The sequence below is a fragment of the Carcharodon carcharias genome, chromosome 2 (genome assembly GCF_017639515.1).
Source record: "Carcharodon carcharias isolate sCarCar2 chromosome 2, sCarCar2.pri, whole genome shotgun sequence".
Lineage (NCBI taxonomy): Eukaryota > Metazoa > Chordata > Chondrichthyes > Lamniformes > Lamnidae > Carcharodon > Carcharodon carcharias.
This window is the reverse complement of record NC_054468.1, coordinates 158,858,808-158,882,127: the sequence shown is the minus strand read 5'-3', so window position 1 is coordinate 158,882,127 and position 23,320 is coordinate 158,858,808. Positions and strand designations below refer to the sequence as shown.

At 38.8% G+C, this 23,320-nt stretch overlaps 1 protein-coding gene across 6 annotated transcripts in view; it reads left to right on the top strand.

The window, feature by feature from the left end:
• The window catches only part of LOC121293889 (T-lymphoma invasion and metastasis-inducing protein 2-like), a 385,212-nt gene extending 366,708 nt beyond the window's left edge, over positions 1–18,504 (top strand). For all 6 annotated transcript variants that reach the window (XM_041217341.1, XM_041217335.1, XM_041217350.1 and 3 more), the window contains 7 exons: positions 1,187–1,305; positions 2,446–2,554; positions 5,254–5,312; positions 5,436–5,541; positions 8,050–8,137; positions 15,215–15,372; positions 17,031–18,504. In XM_041217341.1, coding sequence (XP_041073275.1) covers positions 1,187–1,305; positions 2,446–2,554; positions 5,254–5,312; positions 5,436–5,541; positions 8,050–8,137; positions 15,215–15,372; positions 17,031–17,659 — 1,268 coding nt within the window. In that variant the 3' untranslated portion in view covers positions 17,660–18,504. The remainder of the gene's footprint in view (positions 1–1,186; positions 1,306–2,445; positions 2,555–5,253; positions 5,313–5,435; positions 5,542–8,049; positions 8,138–15,214; positions 15,373–17,030) is intronic.
• The last annotated feature ends 4,816 nt before the right edge of the window (positions 18,505–23,320 follow it).

Below are 23,320 nucleotides of genomic sequence, written 5' to 3'. Positions count from 1 at the left end.
TGAGATTGGTGAGAAAAGAATCAAAAGATGTGCCAAGAGCAGGTGTGCTACTGTCTGAAAGATAAGAGAAAAACTGTAAAGATAAGAGAAAAACCAAACTGTGCAAAGAAAAGAAAACAAAACGGAGGGACAGTGTTTGTTTTGAAATTGTTGAATTCAATGTTGAGTCCAGAAGGCTGTGAAGCGCTTAATTGAAAGATGAGGTTACGTTGAGCTTCACTAGAACAGTGCAGCAGATCTAGGACAGAGATGTCAGTGTGAGAGTTAGATGGAGAGTTAACATGACAGACTACCAAAAGCTCTGGCTCATGCTTGCAAACTGAATGGAGGTGTACCACAACGCAGGCACCCAATCTGCATTTGATCTTCCCAATGTAGAAGAGACCACATGGTGAGCAGGCAATACAGTTGACTTTCAGTTAGGCACTTTACAGCCTTCTACTCTGTTCCCCCCCCCATTTTGTTTCCTTGTTTTGTTTTCTTATTTTTGCTTTCAGAAAGCAGCATGCCTACTCTAGGCACATCATTTATTTCCTTGTTTCTTTTCTTGCCGCATCACCATTCTGTTCGGCCCCAACAGACTAACTCTTTCGTCATTCAATCTCTCCTGTCTTCCAGCCTATCACAGAGCCTTCTTTGTCCTTGTTCCACCTATCCCTTGATCAAATCCTAATACGTCTCTAATTTTTTTCAGTTCGGATGAAAGGTCTTTTTTCCTGAAATGTTAACTCTGTTTCTCTCTGTACAGATGCTGCCTGACATGAGTATTTCGAGCATTTTTTGTTTTTGTTTCAGAAATTCAGCATCTGCAGCATTCTGCTTTTTAATTAACACTAATTTGGTAGTCTCATGAAAATTGACAGATTGGCTGGTACGTAAATGGAAAATGTCACACTGATGCAGTGGGTGATGTTTTACTGAGGCTGTGACTGAATAATATTGTTAAGACAGAGCAGTGGGAGTTTTACTACCAGCAGTAGTTGGTCACACCTGGTGAATGAAATGGGAATATATACCTTTTTCCAAACTTAACATCCTCCACTTTGATCTGCGCAGGATACACTAAATTGCCAAACCAGTCTATAAAAATGTGGTGATAAGCTTTTTAATTATTTTAGCTGCAAGTTTTAAGGATAATAACTGGCAATTGTGACTTTTTGCTGTTTGTTTTATTTTTCGATCCCAGAAGCGCTAAAGGCAATGGAGAAAGTGGCTAGTCATATCAACGAGATGCAGAAAATCTATGAGGATTATGGGACTGTCTTTGATCAGTTGGTTGCAGAACAGCCTGGAACTAAGAAAGAGGTAAAACTCTTGGCATCAGTTACTTTTTTCTCCCTCTTTTTGCCTTCTCATTCATGCTTCAAACAGCATTGCTACCTCATCATGATAGCCATTCTTTGCAATTAAGCTGAGACCATGAGTGTCTGCATGCTATAAAGGCATCACAGCCAAATCTGATTTGGTCCTCTATCATATACTTCTTAACTGGGGTTGCTGATTAACAATCAGAAATGAGAATCTTGACGGATTTTTGTTTTCCTTTGCCTATCCCTGAGAGGCTGAGATCAATTCTCACACCTCTATTACAGGCCTAGCTGAGACCACAAAACCCAGCATGGAATGGACATCAAACCTGGATATTCCAGGTGTGGGTGGCTTTTTTTTAGGCAGTGACTCTCAAACTGAGCCTTTGGACAGACGCTAACATCTGACCTTTGAATTGATTCATTAATATTCTTGGATATTACTGTTACAACTAATGGTTGTTTTCTATCCAACTATGATTGTAGTCTGAAGGGACCTTTATTTTTAAAGAGTTTAAGATATCCTAAACTGTTGAGTACTTTGTGAATGCCAGTTGAATTCCATATGAATATATATATATATATATATATATATGTTTGGAGATATATATATATTTTTTCAATATTTATTCAATATATATATTGACTATATATTTCAATATATTCATATTGAAAATGAATATAACGTTCATGTAATACAATAATTTTGTGATTCTGTCTTAATCTATTTGACCAGCATATATTCTTGACTTAATATTTATTTTAAGATGATCAAGTACCTTGATTATCTTCTGTCTAGAAAAGAGAGCATAAGGGAAATGCAGCCATTTGTTTCACTTTTCCCACAAGAGAGCATGGTAACTGTGATAGGCTGAGTTCTCTTATTTTTGCGCCTGTTGCACTGACGTCAAGACTGGCAGGAAAGGCAGATGATCAATAATTTAACAAAGAATATTATATAAGCATATAGATTTATTTTGGTGTATGCTGTTTCATTTATTATAGAAAGGTTTTTTTTTTGCAAATTGGGTGCACCTTCTATCCTGATCTGATTTTCCTTTTTTGCAGTTTTTTTATTATCTATCTCCAGAGGGATTTGGTTTTATTCTGTAACTTACATTTCTCAATTGCATTTTAGGTCACAGAGCTTTCAATGGGAGAGCTTTTACTGTACTCTTCAGTTACTTGGTTAAACCCTTTCCCGTCTCTAAGTCGAATGAGAAAGGATCCTGAACTCACCGTCTTTGGTAAGTGTTGAACATGAGGGATGATAGAGGGCTTTCTTTGATTTCACCCAGCTTTACTAGACTAAGGAGTAAACAACAAGATTCTTATTTAATGATGAGAAAAATAAAGATTCCCATTCCAGCAGGGAACTTAGTCCATGGGGCGTGTTTCTCAGCTCTCTAAGCTGAGGATTTAGGAGTTGGCATTGCAGTGCAATTGAAGATTTCTTCGTTAGCCCCGACCTCTCTTGTCTTAAGGTAATAAAAATTAGAAGGTGTCAACAGCTGTTTGGCACAATAAGCTGCTATTCTTCATGTATAAACCTGGATAGGGGATACCAATGGGTTATTTGACTGTAGAAAGTCATCACAGCCAAGTCCAGCCATGTCCTTTCACAACATGCACACTTCCAGAATGAATCGCTGGATAATGATAAGAGTGCAAACCTACATTTATTTGTCACTCCTTAGCCTGGAAAGATCAGGCCACTTGTAGTAGCATCTTGCCCTGATGCTGCTGTTCAATCAAGATCACCAAATTTACTACAGACCAGGGATTAGACCTTGAATCTTCCTTGTCTGGATGCCTGAGTTCCACAATACATTTATCCAAAGCATCAGAAGGGATCAAGCTGAGGATCTCTTCTATTTTTTTTTGAACTGTGTACTGGCAGCTCACCACCACCTTTTCAAAGGCAGTTAGGGATGGGCAATAAATGCAGGCCTGGTCAGAGAAGCCCATTTCCTTCGAATGATTTTTTTTTTTAAATAGAGATGTGAGGGAAAACAGTAAAAGAGTACTTTTGCTGCTGTATAGCATCAACCTTCAAAAAGAAACATTAAAAATAGGAGGAGTAGGCCATTTGGCCCTTCAAGCCTGCTCTGCCATTCATTATGATCATGGCTGATCATCCAACTCAATAGCCTGCTCTTACTTTCTCTCCATATCCTTTGAACCCTTTCACCACCCAAGAGTTATATCTAATTCCTTTTTGAAAATATACAATGTTTTGGCCTCAACTACTTTCTGTGGTTGCGAATTCCACAGGCTCACCATTCTCTGGGTGAAGAAATTTCTTATCTCAGTCCTAAATGATCTACCCCGTATCCTCAGAATGTGACCCCTGGTTCTGGATTCCCCCATCATCGGGAACATCCTTCCTGCATCTACCCTGTCTAGTCCTGTTCGAAATTTATAGGTTTCTATGAGATCCCCCCTCATTCTTCTGAACTCCAGCGAATATAATCCTAACCGACTCAATCTCTCCTCATATGTCAGTCCCGCCATCCCAGGAATCAGCCTGCTAAACCTTCGCTGCACCCCTTCTACAGCACGAACATCCTTCCTCAGATAAGGAGACCAAAACTGCACACAATGTTCCAGGTGTGGTCTCACCAAGACCCTGTATAATTACAGCAAGACATCCCCGTTCCTGGACTTGAATCCTTTGGCTATGAAAGCCAACATACCATTTGCCTTCTCTACCGCCTGCTGCATGCTTACAGTCAGCGACTGATGTATGAGGACACCCAGGTCTCGTTGCACATTCCTCTCTCTCAATTTATAGCCATTAGATAATAACCTGCCTTCCTGTTTTTGCTACCAAAGTGGATAACCTTACATTTATCCACACTATACTGCAAGAGTCTATAGAATCTCGGAAGATGACCACCAATGCATCCACTATTTCTAAGGCCACTTCCTTAAGTACTCTGGGATGTAGATTATCAGGCCCTAGGGATTTATCAGCCTTCAATCGCATCAATTTCGCCAACACCATTTCCCTACTAATACTGATTTCTTTCAGTTCCTCCCTCTCACTAAACCCTGTGTTCCCAAATATTTCTGGTATGTTATTTGTGTCCTCCTTTGTGAAGACAGAACCAAAGTATGTATTTAGTTGGTCAGCCATTTCTTTGTTCCCCATTATAAATTCCCCTGTTTCTGACTGCAAGGGACCTACAATTGTATTCACCAATCTTTTTCTCTTCACATACCTATAGAAAGTTTTACAGTCAGTTTTTATGTTCCCCACAAGCTTACTCTCATACTCTATTTTCCCTTTCTTAATCAATCCCTTGGTTCTCTTTTGCTGAATTCTAAACTGCTCCCAGTCCTCAGATCTGTTGTTTTTTCTGGCCAATTTTTTTATGCCTCTTCCTTGGATCTAATACTATCTCTAATTTCCCTTGTAAGCTATGGTTTGGCCACCTTTCCTGTTTAACTTTTGCGCCAGACAGGAATAAACAATTGTTGCAGTTCAGCCATGCGCTCTTTGAATGTTTGCCATTGCCTATCCATCATCATCCCTTTAAGTAACGTTTCCCAATCCATATAGTCTGTTACTTTTTAGAAAAAAGTGTGCCTATACACACACACTTCTGCCCAGGTTGTATATTTACTTTTTTATTTTACTGATCCTTCTTGGACAAGAATAAAGCAATCTGGAAAAACTTCAGAAAATCTATTCCTCTATTCAAATTGCAGTTTAAGATTTTGCTTGGTTTTTTTTGGCTTTTAGTAAAGGGAACATTAGTCGCAATCTGAATTTACAACTAATTTCCTGATTTTCTTCTTCCTTCCCTATCTTTTGAAGCAAATGACATTCAGCCTATTGATAGTTGAGTGTCACTTCACTTCAACTCCCATTAACATTTAGATTCTTAATAACAGCAGCTATAGAGTTGTGATTGACAAATGTATCTCTTTCATTCTCCAGTTTTTAAGCGAGCTGTCATACTGGTCTATAAGGAGATCTACAAGTTTAAAAAGAAAACTGTAAGTGACACATTTGCACTTGTACCGATGTACATGCAGAACCACTTTTTTGCCATTGACCTTGCCTTTGATTGTGTGTAAAAAATATTTTCTAATTATGTTTGAATTTTGACTTTTCCCTAGGGAACAGTTCCACGTTCCGCATATAACCATGGCGATATTGATCAGTTTAAATTCAGGTGGCTGATTCCACTATCAGCTCTTCAGGTCAGGCTGGGAAATGCTGCAGGTAATTCAATTTTAATTTATTGGCCTAAATTAATTTACAGCCTTCGATAAAGTGCCCCATAATAGACTAATGAATAAGGCTAGAGAATGTGGAGAGTCAGGGGACAAGTGGCAGAATGAATTCCTAGCTGACTCCACAACGGGAAGCAGAGAGTGGGAGTAAAGCGTGGTTATTCATGATGGCAGAAGTTGGGAAATGGTGTTCTGCAGTATCAGTGCTGGGATCACTGTTGTTCACAATTTACATCAGCAATTTGGACTTTGGACTTAAAAAACACAATTTGCATATTACACTAAATTGGGGGATAGTAAATACTGAGGAGAACTGCAACATATTGCAGGAGGACATGAATAAACTTGCAGAATTGGCAAATAATTGGCAAATGAAGTCAATACAAATAAAAGTGAGGTACGAATGTAGGTACATTTGGTAGGAAGAACAGGGAAGTCACTTATTACTTGGAAGGTGCAAATCTGGGTGAGGTAGAGGAACAAAGGGATCTTGGAGTACAAATACATCAATCACCAAATGTTGCATCACTGGTTAGCAATGTAAAAAAAATGAAACAGTAGGCTTTATTTCTAGAGGGATAGAATTGAGAAGCGTGGAAATTATGTTAAACCTGTATCGAATCTTGGGTTAGACCACACTTTTGAGAAGATTTACATGGATGATAACAAAAATGTGTGGATATAGATATCAGTAAAGGACTGACAGGCTGGGTCTCTTTTCTCTTGAAAAAAGGCTGAGGGGATTGAGGTCTTTAAAATTATGAAAATCTTTCATAGAGTGAATGCTGAGAGAATGTTTCTTTTGTGGGGAAAAACATAACCAGAGGATAATCACCCCAAGAAATCCAATAGGGAATTCAGAAGAAACTTCTTTACCGAAAGAGAGATAAGAATGTGGAACTCGATTGAAATGAATATGCACTTAAGGGGAAGCTAGATGAACATTTGATGGAGAAGGGAATAGATGTTTAAGATGGAAGCTTTAGATGAGCAAAAATAGGAGGAGGCTTGAGTGGAGCATAACTCGTTGGGCCATATGGCCTGTTTAGGTGCCAAATTCCTTTACCACATCTCCTACGTAAGACTTGTAATGTAATCCTAGCCTATTGCATCAATACAGTTCTGTGCAGCCATTCTGTTTTAGGCTCATTTTTATAGATCTATTGTTTTTCCCCATTTACCAGAGGATATTAACATAGGACTTTATTTAAATAGGATCTAAAACTCTTCTTCCTTTAACGAGGTTTGATAATCTCTAATGGCATTGTATTATAGTTACAGTCAAATAAATGGAGCAAGACTGCTTTGTTTCTGATTTTATCTGTGACAGTAGAAGAGCACACAGGAAATTTCATCAATAATGAAAAGTGGGGAGAGAAGTGATGGAGCAGTATACGATGGCAATGCAATTCAGATTTTGAATACTCTTTGCATGTGTGGCATTCGGTTTCTTACAAATAAAAAGTAATGGTACTAAAGTACTGGCTATGATAGATGAAAGGATAAAGATACAGGGGGTGAAGCTGGTCTCCAGGGGTAGCACAAGCCAACAGAAAAGAACGTCAGGCACAGTGTAAAATTTGTTGCTGATTTGGTATCACCCATTTTGCATTATCATTGAAAACCAATTTCATCACCATAGTGTTTGTAGCTGGGAAGTGCATAAATGTGTGTGTAACAATCAAAACTTATAAAAAGAATTTATCTTTAAGCTATTGTGCCCAGGTGTATTATAACACAAGCAAGCAATTTATTCTAACTTGTGAAAGTGCAGCTCAGAGCTGTAACTATATTTGGAAAAACAGCACTGAAATTGTTTTCACCAGCTGTGCCTTACAGGAACCATGGTTCAATTAATTCTTTCTATGAATCTTATTAGATTTTTTTTCCATAAGGGCTAACTGTATTACAAATTCAGGGGACAAGTAGAATAAATTGTTAGCTGACTTCAAGCAGGAAGTGGGAGTAAAGGGTAGTTATTCAGGATGGCAGATGGTGGGAAGTGGTGTTCTGCAGGATCAGTGTTGGGATCACTGTTATTCACAATTAACATTAATGATTTGGACTTTGGAATTAAAAACATGATTTCTAAATTTGCATATTACACTAATTTTGGGAATAATAAATACTGAAGAGAACTACAACAAATTACAGGAGGACATTAATAAATTTGAAGAATGAGCAAATAATTGGCAAATGAAGTTCAAAATGGATAAAAGTGAGGTACCAAGATAGGTACAATTGGTAGGAAGAACAGGGAAGTCACTAATTACTTGGAAGGTGCAAGTCTGGGTGAGATAGAGGAACAAAGGGTCACCAAAAGTTGCGCCACAGATTAGCAATGTGAAAATAAACAAATGAAGCAGTAGGTTTTATTTCTGGATTGCAACCTTTTTTATGTCTTGGTTTACAGCTCCTAATCTAGAAATTCCTCAGTGCAGGAAGTGACATAACTACACTGAAATTATTTTTATTACTTGTTGCTTTCTTTGTTCAGGCACAGATATGAGCTGCATCTGGGAGTTAATCCACACTAAATCTGAAATAGAAGGGCGGCCTGAAACAATTTTTCAGTTGTGTAGCAGGTAACTTAAATAATACCTTTTGTTTGCTTTCAGTAGTATTTAAGACCACCTTCCAGAAGGGTTTTAAAAAAAAAACTTTTCCTGATGTACTACATTCTATTTAGATAATCCTTTAACTATGCAGCAAATGATACCTTCAAAGAGTTGCATGAGTCTGTTATAGCAATGTCTCCTGTGTTCCACTTGCCTATAATGCAAAATTTGGGGCTTAGCAATTTACTAATCTGTGAAGGTATCATGTTACTGTATGTGTCCCACAAAAAAGTTAAACTCAGCTGCAAATACATGTTTTTTTCAAATCAAAATGAAACCATGAATCCATTATCACTAATCAAAAACATTTTTAAGGAGCAAATAATTGAGGTAAGTGGTAAATCTTTGCTACTGTCTTTTGTTACCATGCCCTGGGGATCCGTAAACCAAAAGAACCAATTTTACCAAATGATCACTCCCCCCCCACCCCCCGCCACCCGCCTCCAAAATTAAGAAATGACCACATAAGATTTTACTTCTTGTAACTTGAATTTAACAGGAATGGTCATCAGTGTAAATTAAACATCCAAGAACAGCCAAATTACAGTTGTTGCAAACCGTAAATTACACATGGAATAGCAGATACAACAAAGACTATCTCATAACATTAGTAGGCAGACCACCTCGCCTATATTGTCCTAGTTTCAGCCACATAATCACCCCAAGCAGAATTCCAGTCCCTTTCCTTCAAGGACTTAGCAGATTTGCCACAGACAACAGCCAGCACTTCTATTTTGTCTTTGTATCTGTGTTCTAATGTGTGTGTGCCACACAACCTCCATATTTTAACTTCCTTTCTGTTGGTGCTGCTTCCAGGTCAAGGGTAACCAGTCACATGGTCGACTTATTATAATTGATTCCTTTACAATTATAATTGATTCCTTTACAATTGATACAAGCTTACAAGCTTTCAAAAAATCTTTTTCAAACATTTTTTAAAACAATTACAGATTCCTCAATCATTTTAAAGTAATTACAATTTTTACTTACTGCTTCCAGGAAATAAGCTGTTACACTTTTCAAAGTATAATGTGGAAAGCTAGTTCTCCATTAAAAATCCCCAAATAAAAGGGGCAGTTAAGGATACCTGCATGGGTCCTAGTTTCGCCTATCTTTTTATAGGGTCCTACTCAGGCCCCCTCCCCCCACTCTCTTTTTGGTACATTAATGGCTATATCGATACCATTTCCTGCTCTTGCCCAGAACTGGAAGACTTCATTAACTTTGTTTCCAATTTCAGCCATTCTCTCGCCTTCACGTGGTCCCTCTCCAACACTTCCGTTTCCCTTCCTCTAGTTCTCTTTCTCCTATTCCAGGGCTAGGCTTTCTACTAATATTCATATAAGCCCACTGACTCCCACAGCTACCTTGACTACACCTCCTCACACCCTACCTCCTATAAGGACCCCATTTTATTCTCCCAGTTTCTCCATCTCTTTCGCATCTATCCTGATGATGTGACCTTCCACAACAGTGCTCCTGATATATCTTCCTTTTTCCGTACCTGAGGATTCTCCTCAGTGGTTGACAGAGCCCTCAACCGTGCCTGACCCGTTTCCTACACTTCTGCTCTCACCATTTCCCCTCCTTCCCTGAACTTTAGTATGGCTTCCTTTGTCCTCACTTTCAGTCCCACCAGCCTTCACCTTCAAAGGATCATCCTCTGACATTTCTGCCACCTCCAGCATTATGCCACCACCAACCACATCTACCCCACCTTCCCCCCCACCCCCGGTCAGGATTTTGAAGGAACCATTCCCTCCAGGACATCCCGGTCCACTCCTCCATCACCCCCAAACCTCGTCCCCTTCCCATGGCATTTTTCCATGCATTTGCAGGAGGTGTACCATCTGCCTTTTTAACCACCTCTCTCCTCACCATACAAGGTCCGAAACATTCCTTCTAGGTAAAGCAACTATTTATTTCTATTTCTTTCAATTTAGTATACTGCATTTGCTGATCTCAATGCGGTCTCGCATAGATTGGTGACTGACTTACAGAACATCTCTGCTAAGTTCACAAGCATGACTCTGAGTCATGACCCCAAGCAAGTGGTTGCTTGCGATTTTAATTCGCCATCTTGCTCTTTCACACACTTTTCTGTCCTTGGCCTGCTGCAATGTTTCAAAGAAACTCAAGTGCAAAAGCTCAAGGAACAGCACCTCAGATTCTGATTAGACACTTTACAGCCTTCTGGGCTCAACACGGAGTTCAACAATTTCAGACCATGAACTCTGTCCCCTATTTTGATTCAGTTTTTTGCCATGTGCCAGTTTGAATCTTGGTTTTTCTTATTTTTGCTTGGAAAGAGCTGTTCCTTCTGCCATTCACACTGACTCTAGACAAATGCTTTGTTTCCTTACAGCCATCATTACCGCTCCCTTTGCCTTTTGTTTCATGACATTCTTGTCATTTAATCTCTACCTTCCTCTACACAATTGCAGACCTTCCCTTTTGTTCATCCTCCCCCACCACCCTTCCAACAGCATAAAACCGTCATGTTTCTATCTTCCTTCAGTTCTGAAGAAATCATATTTGACTCGAAACATTAACTCTGTTTCTCTCTCCACAGATGCTGCAAGACCTGCAGAGTATTTTTAGCATTTTTTAATTTATGAATCTCCAGAACTTGTTGGTCAATTTATGCTGCTCTGCTTCCATTGCACAAGCGGCATCTTGCCCTTAGCATCCCCATTCCCCCATTATTTTTAAGATCTTGTTGGATTTGCAGGTTAATTTCCTGTTAGGCTTCCCTTGGTACTTTTTTAATGGCATGCTAATAATGCAATGCCAGTCCACACCTCCTATCCAGAAAGACGACAATTTAAACTTCATGTATTAAATTTGATATTTGAAAAGTGTCATTTCACATTTTTTAATCGTTTTGTTACTTTTCTTTTCTGTCTTGTTTCTCATAATCCAATCTTTCTTTCACTCTATTTCTCTTCCTGTATCTTATTTATGAGTTTAATTTATTCAATATCTTAGACATTCTTCTTTCTTTTCTCTCAATCCTTTAATCTCTGCTTAAGGACATACACTGTTAGTCCCACTGTTCACTAAGGTCCTAGATATCCTCTTGCCCTTACCACGCTGCTGTCAGCTCACACTTCCAACAAGGTAAGGTGCAAAAAAATCTCAATCTGAAAAGTGCAGAAAAGTCCAACATCACAAACTGAGAGATGCCCCATTGCAGCAAGATTCAGCTCACTTTAACCTTACAAACTTGAAGTTTAAACATGGTACAATTTAAATTAAATCAAAAATTGCTAATAATCTAAACTATTCTGAACCTGAAATCCTAGCAACTGTTCAGCTGCAAAGCTGGTTAATTGTTAGTCCAGCTTCTTGTTGCCTTTATGTCATTTCTGCAGGTTGGTTTAAGAAATTGAACTGCTAATTTCAATCCCTCGTAACATATACGATTATATATAAACTGGGTATCTCAAACATTTCTATTGGGAAGAACTTCCAAATAATTTTTGCGATTGTTATACTTGCACTTTCCCAGAAGTTTTCTATGGGTCTTGCTCTTCTCAGCCAACAATCAAAAAAGTGCACTGCCCTCAACAGAGCATTTGGGACCTGTGTGAACAGGGCAAGCAACTGTGTATCTCGTGACCAATCAGATTGAAGAATTGTTAACGAACAACGCAAAGTCTAAACCAAGAACCATCAATTAGAATATTAAATTAAGTACCAAATTAAGCATAGAAAGTAAAATAGAGGGAATGTGATTGGATTAAGAAAGATGAGTTTCAAAAAATATTTCATTGTTTTAGTATTTTTACATCTCTAACAGAAATTAAAATCTGAACAAATGAGAGTCTGCATTTGTTACATTTTAGCTGTTGTTTCACTAATTAAAACTTTGTTTATAGTTAAAAGAGTACTTGCATAGACAAGCCCTAATTTTGGCAAATTTGGCAAGTCCTCATAAAGTTGTAGATGTGTTTCTTAAAATCACAATTTTAAGTGAAACAACTTTTAAGTGAATCCTAGGTTCCCATAGAAATCAATGTTAAAACCGGAGTTAGGTTCCTTTGGACATTTTTTGCCTAGGAAAACAAATGTACGAGTTGAAATACTGTACTGTACTTATGCAGTGCTGTGCATTCCTAGCTGAATAACTTGTAAGATAAAATAGATCACTAAATATAAGAAATACAGTATAAATTCAAATCCGATAACCAGTTTTTCTTTTTAAGCAGTCCCTCCGGTTTGGGGATGACTTGCTTCCACTCCGGTTTGATGGGTTCTGAGATGGCTGATAAGTCCACTGTGCAATCTGCAGCCTCAGCTACTAAACATGTGGGTCAGGTGTTGCTTGGAGGTTTATCTCTCTCTCTCTCTCTGTTGCCTTGACTTCGCCTCTCTATGTTCCCAAAGAAGTCTCTCTGTGTTTGGTGTCTTCCGAATGAACCTTCTCCCATTCTGGTCGGTCACCATGATGGAAATGTTTGATCTCTTCAGGGGTGCTTTGAGAACATCTCTAAAGTATTTCAGTGGAGGTGGCTTTGAGCGATTAGCACCTCAATACTGGGCATGTTACCTTGGGAGAAGCAAATGGCTCTCTCACTAGCTTTAAAATGACTTCTCTTACTCGGCTGCAAAGTTCAACAAGGGCTAGATTTAGGTGTGCAAAATTAACCAGAAAATTGCAGAGTCAGATTCCTGAAAGGTAAGGATTGTACCCTTTATTTTTCACCAAGACAAGCCCTGAGACATGGGAAGCAATTTTACCTGTGTACAGCAGCAGATGCCTCTGTCTCAAAGACTTTAAAAAGGCTTCCCTGCCTCACCCGATGTAAAGCTCCACAGCAGCCACACCCGGGGCTCCAAAGTTAAAATCAGCTTAGAGTCAAGCAAAGGGCCTTTTTTGCACAGAAATGTGCTGCCCAGGCTTCTACTACTTCCTTGCAAATAAAATAATATCGTTTAGATATTTTTCTTGGAAAAGTTTGTTTCAAAGTTTCTGAAAAAAATCACAATGCCTTTGAGTGAGATTGAACACTCGATTCAGAATGGTGCTGATCAGGCCACAGAACTTGATGTCAAACCACTGTGAAACGGTATCACAAAACGATGATGTGAGATAACGCGAAATGTGCAGAACGATGGCGTGTGATAATGACGTATGGACTGGGTGCAGGTCAGTGGGACTAGCAGAATAATATTTCAGCACAGACTAGAAGGGCTGAATGGTCTGTGCTGTAGTGTTCTATGGTTCTATGAAGACATACATCGGGAATGCCAGCCCTAAAACTACACAACTTTAAATTTAAATGACTTAAAGGGGGTCTTACTGTAAGTACAGCAACTTCATATCCTTTCATAAGTTTTAGCGACAAGACTCAGTGAGATACCATCATAGCGCAGCTTCTGGACGAGTTGGGTATCTTGGACAGAAACTTCCTGATACATGCATTTAACAACTTGAGTCTGGTCGTTACATGTTGTCATCCAACTGAGAAGTTAATAACTGTAAACCTTGTTAATCTCACTTATTTATACCGTAAAATCCACCCCAATATTCTTCTCTTTCTCACGTAATAAGGTGATCAGGAGTTTTCACTGTAAGTTCTTTACTAGTTTGCTTTACAAGATTGTGTATTAAGTTGTCTAAAATGTTTCTCAATTTAATTTCTCAAGATTTAATATCTAGACTTTTAATCCAACATTAAAATTACTTAATCATGAGGTAGTGTACTATAAAACACTGGTCATTGGCCTGATTTTGCCCTTATCGGGCAGGCTCAGCGGGAGCGGGCGGGGACCGGCAAGGAGCCAACCACCGCCGACGATCGGCTCTGCACTGTGATTTCACTTGGGCGGGCCAGTTAAGGCCTGCCCTGCATGGATTGCAAGTGGCTGTGCAGTGCAGTGCAGATGGAGGGGAGGAGGGAGAGCCGGGCGCCATGCAGAGTTACACGCGTGTGCACAAAAGAGCGCTTCAATCTCCCTGAGGCAAGAAGCTGCCTCGGAGATTGAAGCGCTTTTTAAAAAAAATTAATAAAAATAGTAAAAATTGAATGAAATGTCCCCTCATGTGACAGTGTCACATGAGATGGGACATGTTTTTAATGTCAAAATAAAGGTTTTTTTTCATTAGTGTTAGCTTTAGGAAATCTCATCCTGCTTGTGGGTAAGTTTTCCTAAAAAATGTAAGGAATGCTTGGCCTTTTCACCCACCCGCCAACTGTAGGGTTGGACGGGCAGCGTAAATCTCGTTAATTAAGTCGTTAATGGCCTTAATGGGCCTTTCAATTGTCGGCAGATGCGCAGCCGACTCTAGCGTGTGCCCGCCGCACGTAATGTCACGTGAGTTCGCGATGACGTCGGGATGCACACCCAACGTCATCGTGCGTCATGTTACGTTCCGGCGTGTAAGATAAAATTCTGGCATTATGTTGTAGGATGCCCTCAGATTATATTTCAGTAGCCGTGGCCAGCAATTTATCTTGTGGTTCTCCTGTTTTGTTAATCAAGCTATTGATAAATTTAAAGGCATGAAGAAGTGAAATACTTCCTTGTGATAAATTAGGACTGCGTTTGTAGGATATTTGAATGTCAGCACTTAGCATTGTTCCTAATTTGTGGATTTTTTTGATTTGTGTCTAACCTTTTCATCATTAAAGAGCAACATCTTGAATGGCTATGGGCTCCATTATGTGTAGCTGTTTATACCATGCAGCATTACTCTGGCCAAAGCAAACAGGTGTTTTGCTCACAGACATAGCCAGTCTTACTTTTTTACTCAGCCACTAGATGGTGCCTGAAAGACTTTGCTTACACTTGTTGCCTTGATTGCCATTAAGCTTGCAGACAAACCCCACATCCTAACACTTTGAAAAAATGTACGAAAATACACCAAAGAGCAGTGTGCCATTAAGCTAACATCATATATTTAATGTTCAATGGTTAGGATTTCTTTTGAAAGACTTTTTATGTACTTTATTGGCATAAAGACTTTTGCTTTTAAAGATGATATTTTGTATGTATTTATGCAACAACAATTATTTTCCTTTATTTCCACTTTTCCAGTGATCCCGAGAATAAAACAAATATCATAAAAGTGATACGTTCAATTCTGAGAGAGAATGTTCGCCGCCATATGACCAAGTCAGAAGGAGCACTTGAGAAACTGAATAAAGAATATATGATTCCTCTAAGAAACAGAGTGCCATCCTCTGCCAAAATTGGTAAGAAAACATACAAAATCTTTCCTGCATTAGCAAAGTTGCGACAGCGCCTAGCCAATGTTTTGACTGTCGTGGAGATTAAATTAATTTAGAATTAAGTAACTCACTCGTGGTCAATTTAATCTAATGCATTTTCTTGGATCAATACTTGGAATTAAAATAAAAGCAAAATACTGCGGATACTGGAAAATCTGAATTAAAAATGAAAAATGCTGAAAAATCTCAGCAGGTTTGGCATACGTGGAGAGAAAACAGAGTTAACGTTTCAAGCTTGTATAACTTCTTCAGAGCTGAAGAGAGGTAGAAATGTAATGTGTTTTATAGTGTTGAAGAGGGAGGTGGAGAAAAATAAGAGGTCAGGGATAAGTGGGAGCTCAGGAGAAATTTGACAAAGACATCATGGACATAAGACAAAGGGAATGGTAACTCCTCCTCACCATCCCAGGCCACAAACACTCCTTCCAGGTGAAACAGTGATTCACTTGCACTTCTTTTAATTTAGTCTACTGCATTCACCGCTCACAATGTAGTCTCCTGTACATTGGGGAGACGAAACACAGACTGGATGACCACTTTGTGAAACACCTTCGCTCAATCCGCAAGCATGACCCTGACCTTCCTGTTGCTTGCCGTTTCAATTCACTATTTTGTTCTCATGCCTACATTTCTGCCTTGGCCTGCTGCAATGTTCCAATGAAACCCAATGCAAACTGGAGGAGCAGCACCTCATCTTCTGATTAAGCACTTTACAGCTTTCTGTAATTAACATTGAGTTCAACAACTTCAGACCATGAACTCTTTCCTCCATTTTGATATTTTTTTCTCCAACCCCCTCCCCCCACAAGGTCAGTCTGTAACTTGTTCTTAGGTTTTGCTTTCAGAGAGCGCTGACCCTTGTTCTGCTATTAACACATTCTTCTATCTGACCTTTATGCCACTATTAGCACCTGCACTAGTCTTTAACATGATTATTACCACTCCCTTTGTCTTGTGTTCATCTTTGTCAAATCTCTCCTGAGCTCCCACTTATTCCTAACCACATGCTTTGCTCCACCCCTCTCTTCAACGCTATAAAACCCATCACATTTCTAACTCTCTTCAGAGCTCTGAAGAAGTCATATGGATTCAAAACGTTAACTGTTTCTCTCTCTGCAGATGCTGCAAGACCTGCTGAGTTTTTCCAGCATTTTCTGTTTTTATCATGAATTAAAATTTCCCTTGTGTCTGTTGCACAGAATAATTGATGGTCAGAGGAAACTGTCTGTGCTGGGAGGACATCTGTGTTTTTGGGCTGGTACATTCACTCAATTTATGTTCTGTAAAAATATTCTTTCCAGATTTTCCGAGATTCTTCCTGTCCCATTCATTTGATCCTAGACACACCAAGGACAACTTGTCACACTGGCAGATCTCTGCTCTTTCAAACCAGAGATCATGCTTGGGACCTTCCTGGTTCATACTGTTCAGTAAAATATAGTGTATAACATGAGACACTGGAAGCATCTCACATGTGCTCTAAGTCACATACACAGTCTTAAAACTAAATCTAGACCACAACCTTGGCTGTAGTACGTGTCCAATCAATACTTGCTGCTTCTAGTTTTTTTTTAATAGTGACAACAGCTTAATTTGATGTTTTGGTTTGTTCTTTACTTCAGCATCAACTAGAGCATCAAAATTGTTCAAGCATTCTCCATCTTATTGGAGTCAGGACTCTGGGCGACGTAATGCTGTTGATTCTGATGAATGTAGCCTGAGCAGTGGAACACAAAGCAGTGGCTGCCATACCTCAGAAAGTGGACTAGAGCCTAGTAGTCTTTCATATCCAAAGCAAGAACACAGCGGTGCAGAGGAACAACAGGAAGCTGAAGTAAAGGAATCAGACATTTTGAGTGATGAAGAAGATTACTGCAAGTCCAAAAATAAGACTTTGACAGATGAAATTGAAGTACAATTTGAAAAAATGCAAATTGAAGTTGATAAAACTGATGTCGAGCAGGCACCAAATAAACAATTGGATACAGGAGAGATGGAACAAACGGATGATCACCCCAGGCTTGTGCGAGGCCACTTCTGTCCAATCAAAAGAAAAAGTACCAATACAAAGAAGAAAAAAGGGAATCTGTTAGCCATGCATGAGCACAACCGATCTTTGGATAGTCAATCTGATGGGCCAAATGTTGACTTGAATTCTGTGTTGGCAAGAGAGTTTAGTGTCCAAAGCCTTACTTCCGTAGTTAATGAAGACTGTTTCTATGAAAACATTGAAAGCAATGGAGAGCCTTAGCTTCAAAGTCTCAAATGAGTGATGCTCTTCACAAAATGATCAAGAATTGAAGTTATGTCTGTCTTTATTTTAAGTCTCTCAAGTTATCCAGTTCTGGCCAATTGTTTATGGTTTTGAAAGTGAAGGTCACAAGCTTTATAAAGAAAAGCAATGTTTAGTTTGCCTTACTGCTGTCTGCACTAAGACCACAGTTAGCCTCAAAAATGTAGATTTTTAATACTTGTTTTCGTTAAAGAAAATAATAAGCATATTTGTCAATTATTTATTGTCTGTTTTGGACAATAATGTTATTGTTTGGTTTCTATGATTCACTAGTTTTGTATTGGATTTGCAAATAAGGCAAGTATTGAACACCAAAAGTAATATTTTCAAGAAAGGTTAAATTGCTTATTTTAATAGGCTGTAAATCTTAATTTTATTTATAGATGGAAAATATTGGTTTACATTACAGCACAAAGAGAATGATTAGATGGGAGTTTGTTGCATTGTGTCCAGTTTTTAAGTTTTTACAAAGCTAAGTATGGCACTGTTTCCTTTTTCCTGTTTGCCAAGGTAAACATCTGATGGCCTGACACACACAGCTCTACTTATTTAACACTGTTTTCAGCACTACAGGCTTTGGTAGAGGCTGCAGCAATGCACATGCATCTTAATGCTAACATTCTTATTTAGATGTCTTTTTTTCCTTTGTACATAAACATTGAAGGTTGTGTATATTGTAATTTTATGAAAACTGCATTGGTTTTAATTGGTTATATTTTGTATTCTGTTGAATGACTACTTGACATCAAATATGCTCAAAAGTGTTCTTATGTGGAATAAATATGCATATTGTATTCAAGAAATTCTGTGTTCTCTTATCGATGACATTGCAATGTAGAAACTTGTCATATCACAGTCAAAGTGTCTTGTACCACAGGTCTAAGTCCAATTAAACTTTTATGAAGGTTATAACTTTGGTTAACTACTGAACCAGTAACTTTTTTGAAACAAATTCCTACCTCAAACCGTACACTGCTACATCACTTTAAAGCTGTAATATAGAATGACCTGGAATAGTAGACCACAACTTTGTGTAGGTTTCCCAAATGTCCTTTCTAATTTTGCTTGAAATCCAGTGATTCCCTATTGGATAGAGGAAGATAACCCCGAATTACTCGTCTGCCCCCTTCAGCAGCAATGGCTGATGAAGCCTGGGAGGAAGATGTAAAAATTGATCTTTAATATCTAACTTAGGTGAAATGTACAATATATTATTGAACAGCTTGCATTTATATAGCACCCTTAATGTAATAAAATATTCAAATTTTGCTTCATCGAGGTATTATAAAACAAAATATGACACTGAGCCACATAAGGAGATATTAGGACAGATGACCAAAAATCTGGTCAAAAAGGTAGGTTTTAAGAAACGTCTTAGAGGAGAAAAGTGAGGTGGAGAGGTCTAGGGAGGGAATTCTAGAGTCCAAGCAGCTGAAGGCACTGCCACCAGGGATGGAGTGATTAAAATCGACGTTGCACGAGAGACAGAAATTAGAGGAGCACAGATGTCTGAAGATTGTAGGGCTGGCGATTACATAGAAAATGAGGATTAAAATTAGCATTAGCCAGTGTGGGTCAGCAAGGACAGGGATGATGGGCGAAAGGCATTGGGTCTGAGTTAGGACACTAGTGGCAGAGTTTTGGATGACTTCCAGTTTATAGAGGAAATGTAGAAGTCCAGCCAGGAGTAGTTTAGAATAGTCAAGTCTAGAGATAATTTCAGCACAAAAGAGCTGAGGCATGGGAAGGGAGAAGTGGTGGTGTGGAGATGGAAATAAACGGACTTAGCATCGTGTGGATATGCGGTACAAAGCTCATCTTGGGGTCAAGTATGATACAGAGGTTGCAAACAGTCTGGTTCACAAATTACATCTTGTGTGACTGACAAAGGCAAACTATCGCCCCTCACCATTCTTTGTCTGCAGTCTATGACACAGGTGATCATATAACCTCCTTCAACACCTCTCCACTGTTGTCCAGCTGGATGAGACTGCACTTGCCTGGTTCCATTCTTATCTAGCTAATTAAAGTGAGAGAATTACCATCATTGGCTTCCCTTCCATTTCCATGCAATTACCTCTGGTGTCCCCCAAGGATCTTTGCTTGGCTACCTCCTATTTTTCATCTTCCTGCTACTCTGGATGACATCATCCGAAAACACAATGTTAGTTTCCACATGTATGCTGACGACACCCAGCTCTAACTCAACATTATTCCTGACTCCTCCTCTGTCTCTATATTGTCATTGTCAGACTGCTTATCTAACATCAGGTCCTGGATGACAAGAAATTTCTTCCAGTATTGGGAAGATTGAAACCATTGTCCTCAAACTCCACCAAAAACCCTGCGTTCTCGTCACCAATTCCATTCCTTTCCTTGGTAACTCTGAGGTTGAAACAAACTGTATATTACAGATATCTATGATCAAAAATGGCTTCCTTCAACTTGGATGTCATTGAAGCATACTTTAATAAATATAACGGCTACATAGTAATTGATCTCTCCTCATTCATTTATTCAACGCATTGTTCTTGATTAAACAACTGATTTGTATAAAATGGGTTAACAGCATCATTAAAATACTGCACGAACGTTTTATGGAAGTTAACCAATATAAGACCCCTGAAAATTGAGCACATTGTTGACTTGTCAGGTTGATGAACTGACATTGCATATCAGCTGCCTGTTATAAAACTGTTCAATTTACTTTAAAATCAATGGAAATAAAAATCATCATCCTTACGTAGGCAACCAATCTGCAACGCCAGTTTTGCATCTGCACGACATGAAAATCAACATCATTATCTCCTGCTTTCCCATTATCAGAATGTGGTTATTGTGTTGCCCTGAGAAGGTGCTGAAGAGCCACTGCCTTGAACAACTATGTGGCAATTTCTGAAAGGCTTGAGAATATTCATGAACCAGTTGAGTTTGTATGACAATCCAACAGCTTCAAGTTCATTTTACTGATACAAGCTTTCTATTTCCAAATTTTTAATAGCTGCCTTGTGAGATATGAAATGACGTTCTCTGCACTAGTAATCTAGGGCTCTGGACTACTCATCCAGCAGCTACTGCATCTTTAACTATTTGGTACCACATTTTCCAGTCTAGCTATTTCTAGACCATTTTATTGGAAATGTGTTTTTAGCTTAATGTTGGAAGATGTAATCTGTTGCATTCCAGTACTTTTTGTGAACTTTTTAAAAAGTCCCTATACAGATTAGCCAACTAATTAAAAAAATATTACATCAAAACTGGAGCATCAAGTAAATGAGCATTTAAAAGTAGATTTCAGTTCTATGAAAATTAAGTGTGTTGGTCCAGCCAATGTTATCTCCATAGAAACATTATGAATAGGAATGCATAGTTTATAATGGATTAATTGACAAAATGTTTTTATTTGTTACCATTTTTACTTAACTAATTCAATGAATTATCACTTTAGGAATTAAGAGCATTATAAAGATCAATTGTATCATCTATCACATTGCCATTATGATGCCAATCGGTGTGCAGAAGTGAGCTTGTGAGATAAGCTGCTGTAATTAAATTTGCTCTCTTCTAGATATTGGTCTAAGCATGGGAGTCCAGTTGATTATAGACATAATATCTGGTGTAACCCAAACTCTTGGAAAAGTGCTTAAAATTAAGTGGCCACATTGTGGGTGGGATATGTTCAAAATGAATTCAGCCTCTTAAAAGGCTAAGAGGGGGGGAAGGGGGTGCAGGGGGAAGAAATTCATATAATCAGATGCTGCCTGGCATAATTACAGATCAATCTCTACACTAAAACACCTCAACCTGCTGTTGAGATTGTTGAGTCCCAACCCAAGCACACAATGTCATGTGATAGGAATTTATTACGCTCCCCTCTCTGGTAATATCCATTAATCTATGTTGCTGTCACCTTCTGGCTGCCTTGAATATTTCCCAGCTGTCCTACACTTTGATCTATATGAACATACGAATTAAGAGCATGAGTAGGCCATTCAGCCCCTCAAGGCTGATTGTGGCCTCAACTCTCCTTTCCTGTCTATCCCTCTATAACCTTTGACTACCTTGTTAATTAAGAATCTTAACTCAGCCTTAAAAATATTCAGTGATCCTGCCTCGACTGTTCTCTGGGGAAGATCATTTCACAGACCAACAACCCTCAGAGAGAAAAAAATTTCTCCTCATTTCAGTATTATACAAGGAACTCTTTATTTTTAAATTGTGTCCTCTAGTTTTGGTCTCTCCCATAGGGTGGATGCTGAGAGGATGTTTCCCTTGTCGATTCCCCTCAGGATCTTTTATGCTTCAATAAGATCACCTCTCATTCTTCTAAACGCCAATGGATACAGAACCAACCTTTCCTCCCCCTCATCCCAAGAATCAGTCATGTGAGCCTGCTCTGAACTGCCTCTAATGCAATTATATCCTTTCTCAAGTAAGGAGACTAAAACTGTACACAGTGCACCAGATGTGGTCTCACCAATACGCTATACAATTGTAGCAAAACTTCCCTACTTTTATATTCCACTCCCCTTGCAAAAAATGACAAAATTCTTTTTGCCTTCCTAACCACTTGCTGTACCTGCATACTAACTTTTTGTGAATCATATACCAGATCCCTCTGTACCGCTGAGTTTTACAATCTTAAATAATAAACTGCTTTTCAATTCTTCCTGCCAACGTGGATTCACCTTTTCCCACGTTATACTTCATCTCTTAATCTTTTATCCACTGATTTAACCTACCCAAATCCCTTTGAAAATTTTATATGTCCTGCTCACAATTTACTTTCTAACCTATTTTGTGTCATTAGCAAATACATTCCGTCGTTTCATCCAAGTCACTTATATAAATTGTAAATCATTGAGGGCCCAGCACTCATCCACTGGTTACAGCTTGCCAACCCAAAAATAACCCATTTATCTCCAAAACAAAAACAGAATTACCTGGAAAAACTCAGCAGGTCTGGCAGCATCGGCGGCGAAGAAAAGAGTTGACGTTTCGAGTCCTCATGACCCTGCAACAGAACAGTTCTGTTGAAGGGTCATGAGGACTCGAAACGTCAACTCTTTTCTTCTCCGCCAATGCTGCCAGACCTGCTGAGTTTTTCCAGGTAATTCTGTTTTTGTTTTGGATTTCCAGCATCCGCAGTTTTTTGTTTTTATCCCATTTATCTCCACTCTCCTTCCTGTTAGCTAACCAATCCTCTACCTGTGATAATATGTTACCCCCTACACCATGAGCTCTTATTTTCATAGTAACTTTTGATGTGGCACCTTATCAAGCATCTTCTGGAAATCCAAGTACACCACATGTACACCTTTATCCACATGTTACTTCCTCGAAGCACTCTTAATAAATTAGTCAAACATTATTTCCCTTCCACAAATCTACTTAATTGCAATAAGATTTTTGAAGTGCCCTACTATAACCATCTTAATAAGTTTCTAGCATTTTCCCTATGACAGATGATAGGCTAACTGACCTGTAGTTTCCTGCTTTGTTTGCCCCCATTCCTGTCTGGTTACATTCGCTATTTTCCAATCCGCTGGGGCTTTTCCAGAATAAAGGGAATTTTGGAAAATTACAACCAATGCACCTACTCTCTCTGCAGCCACTTCT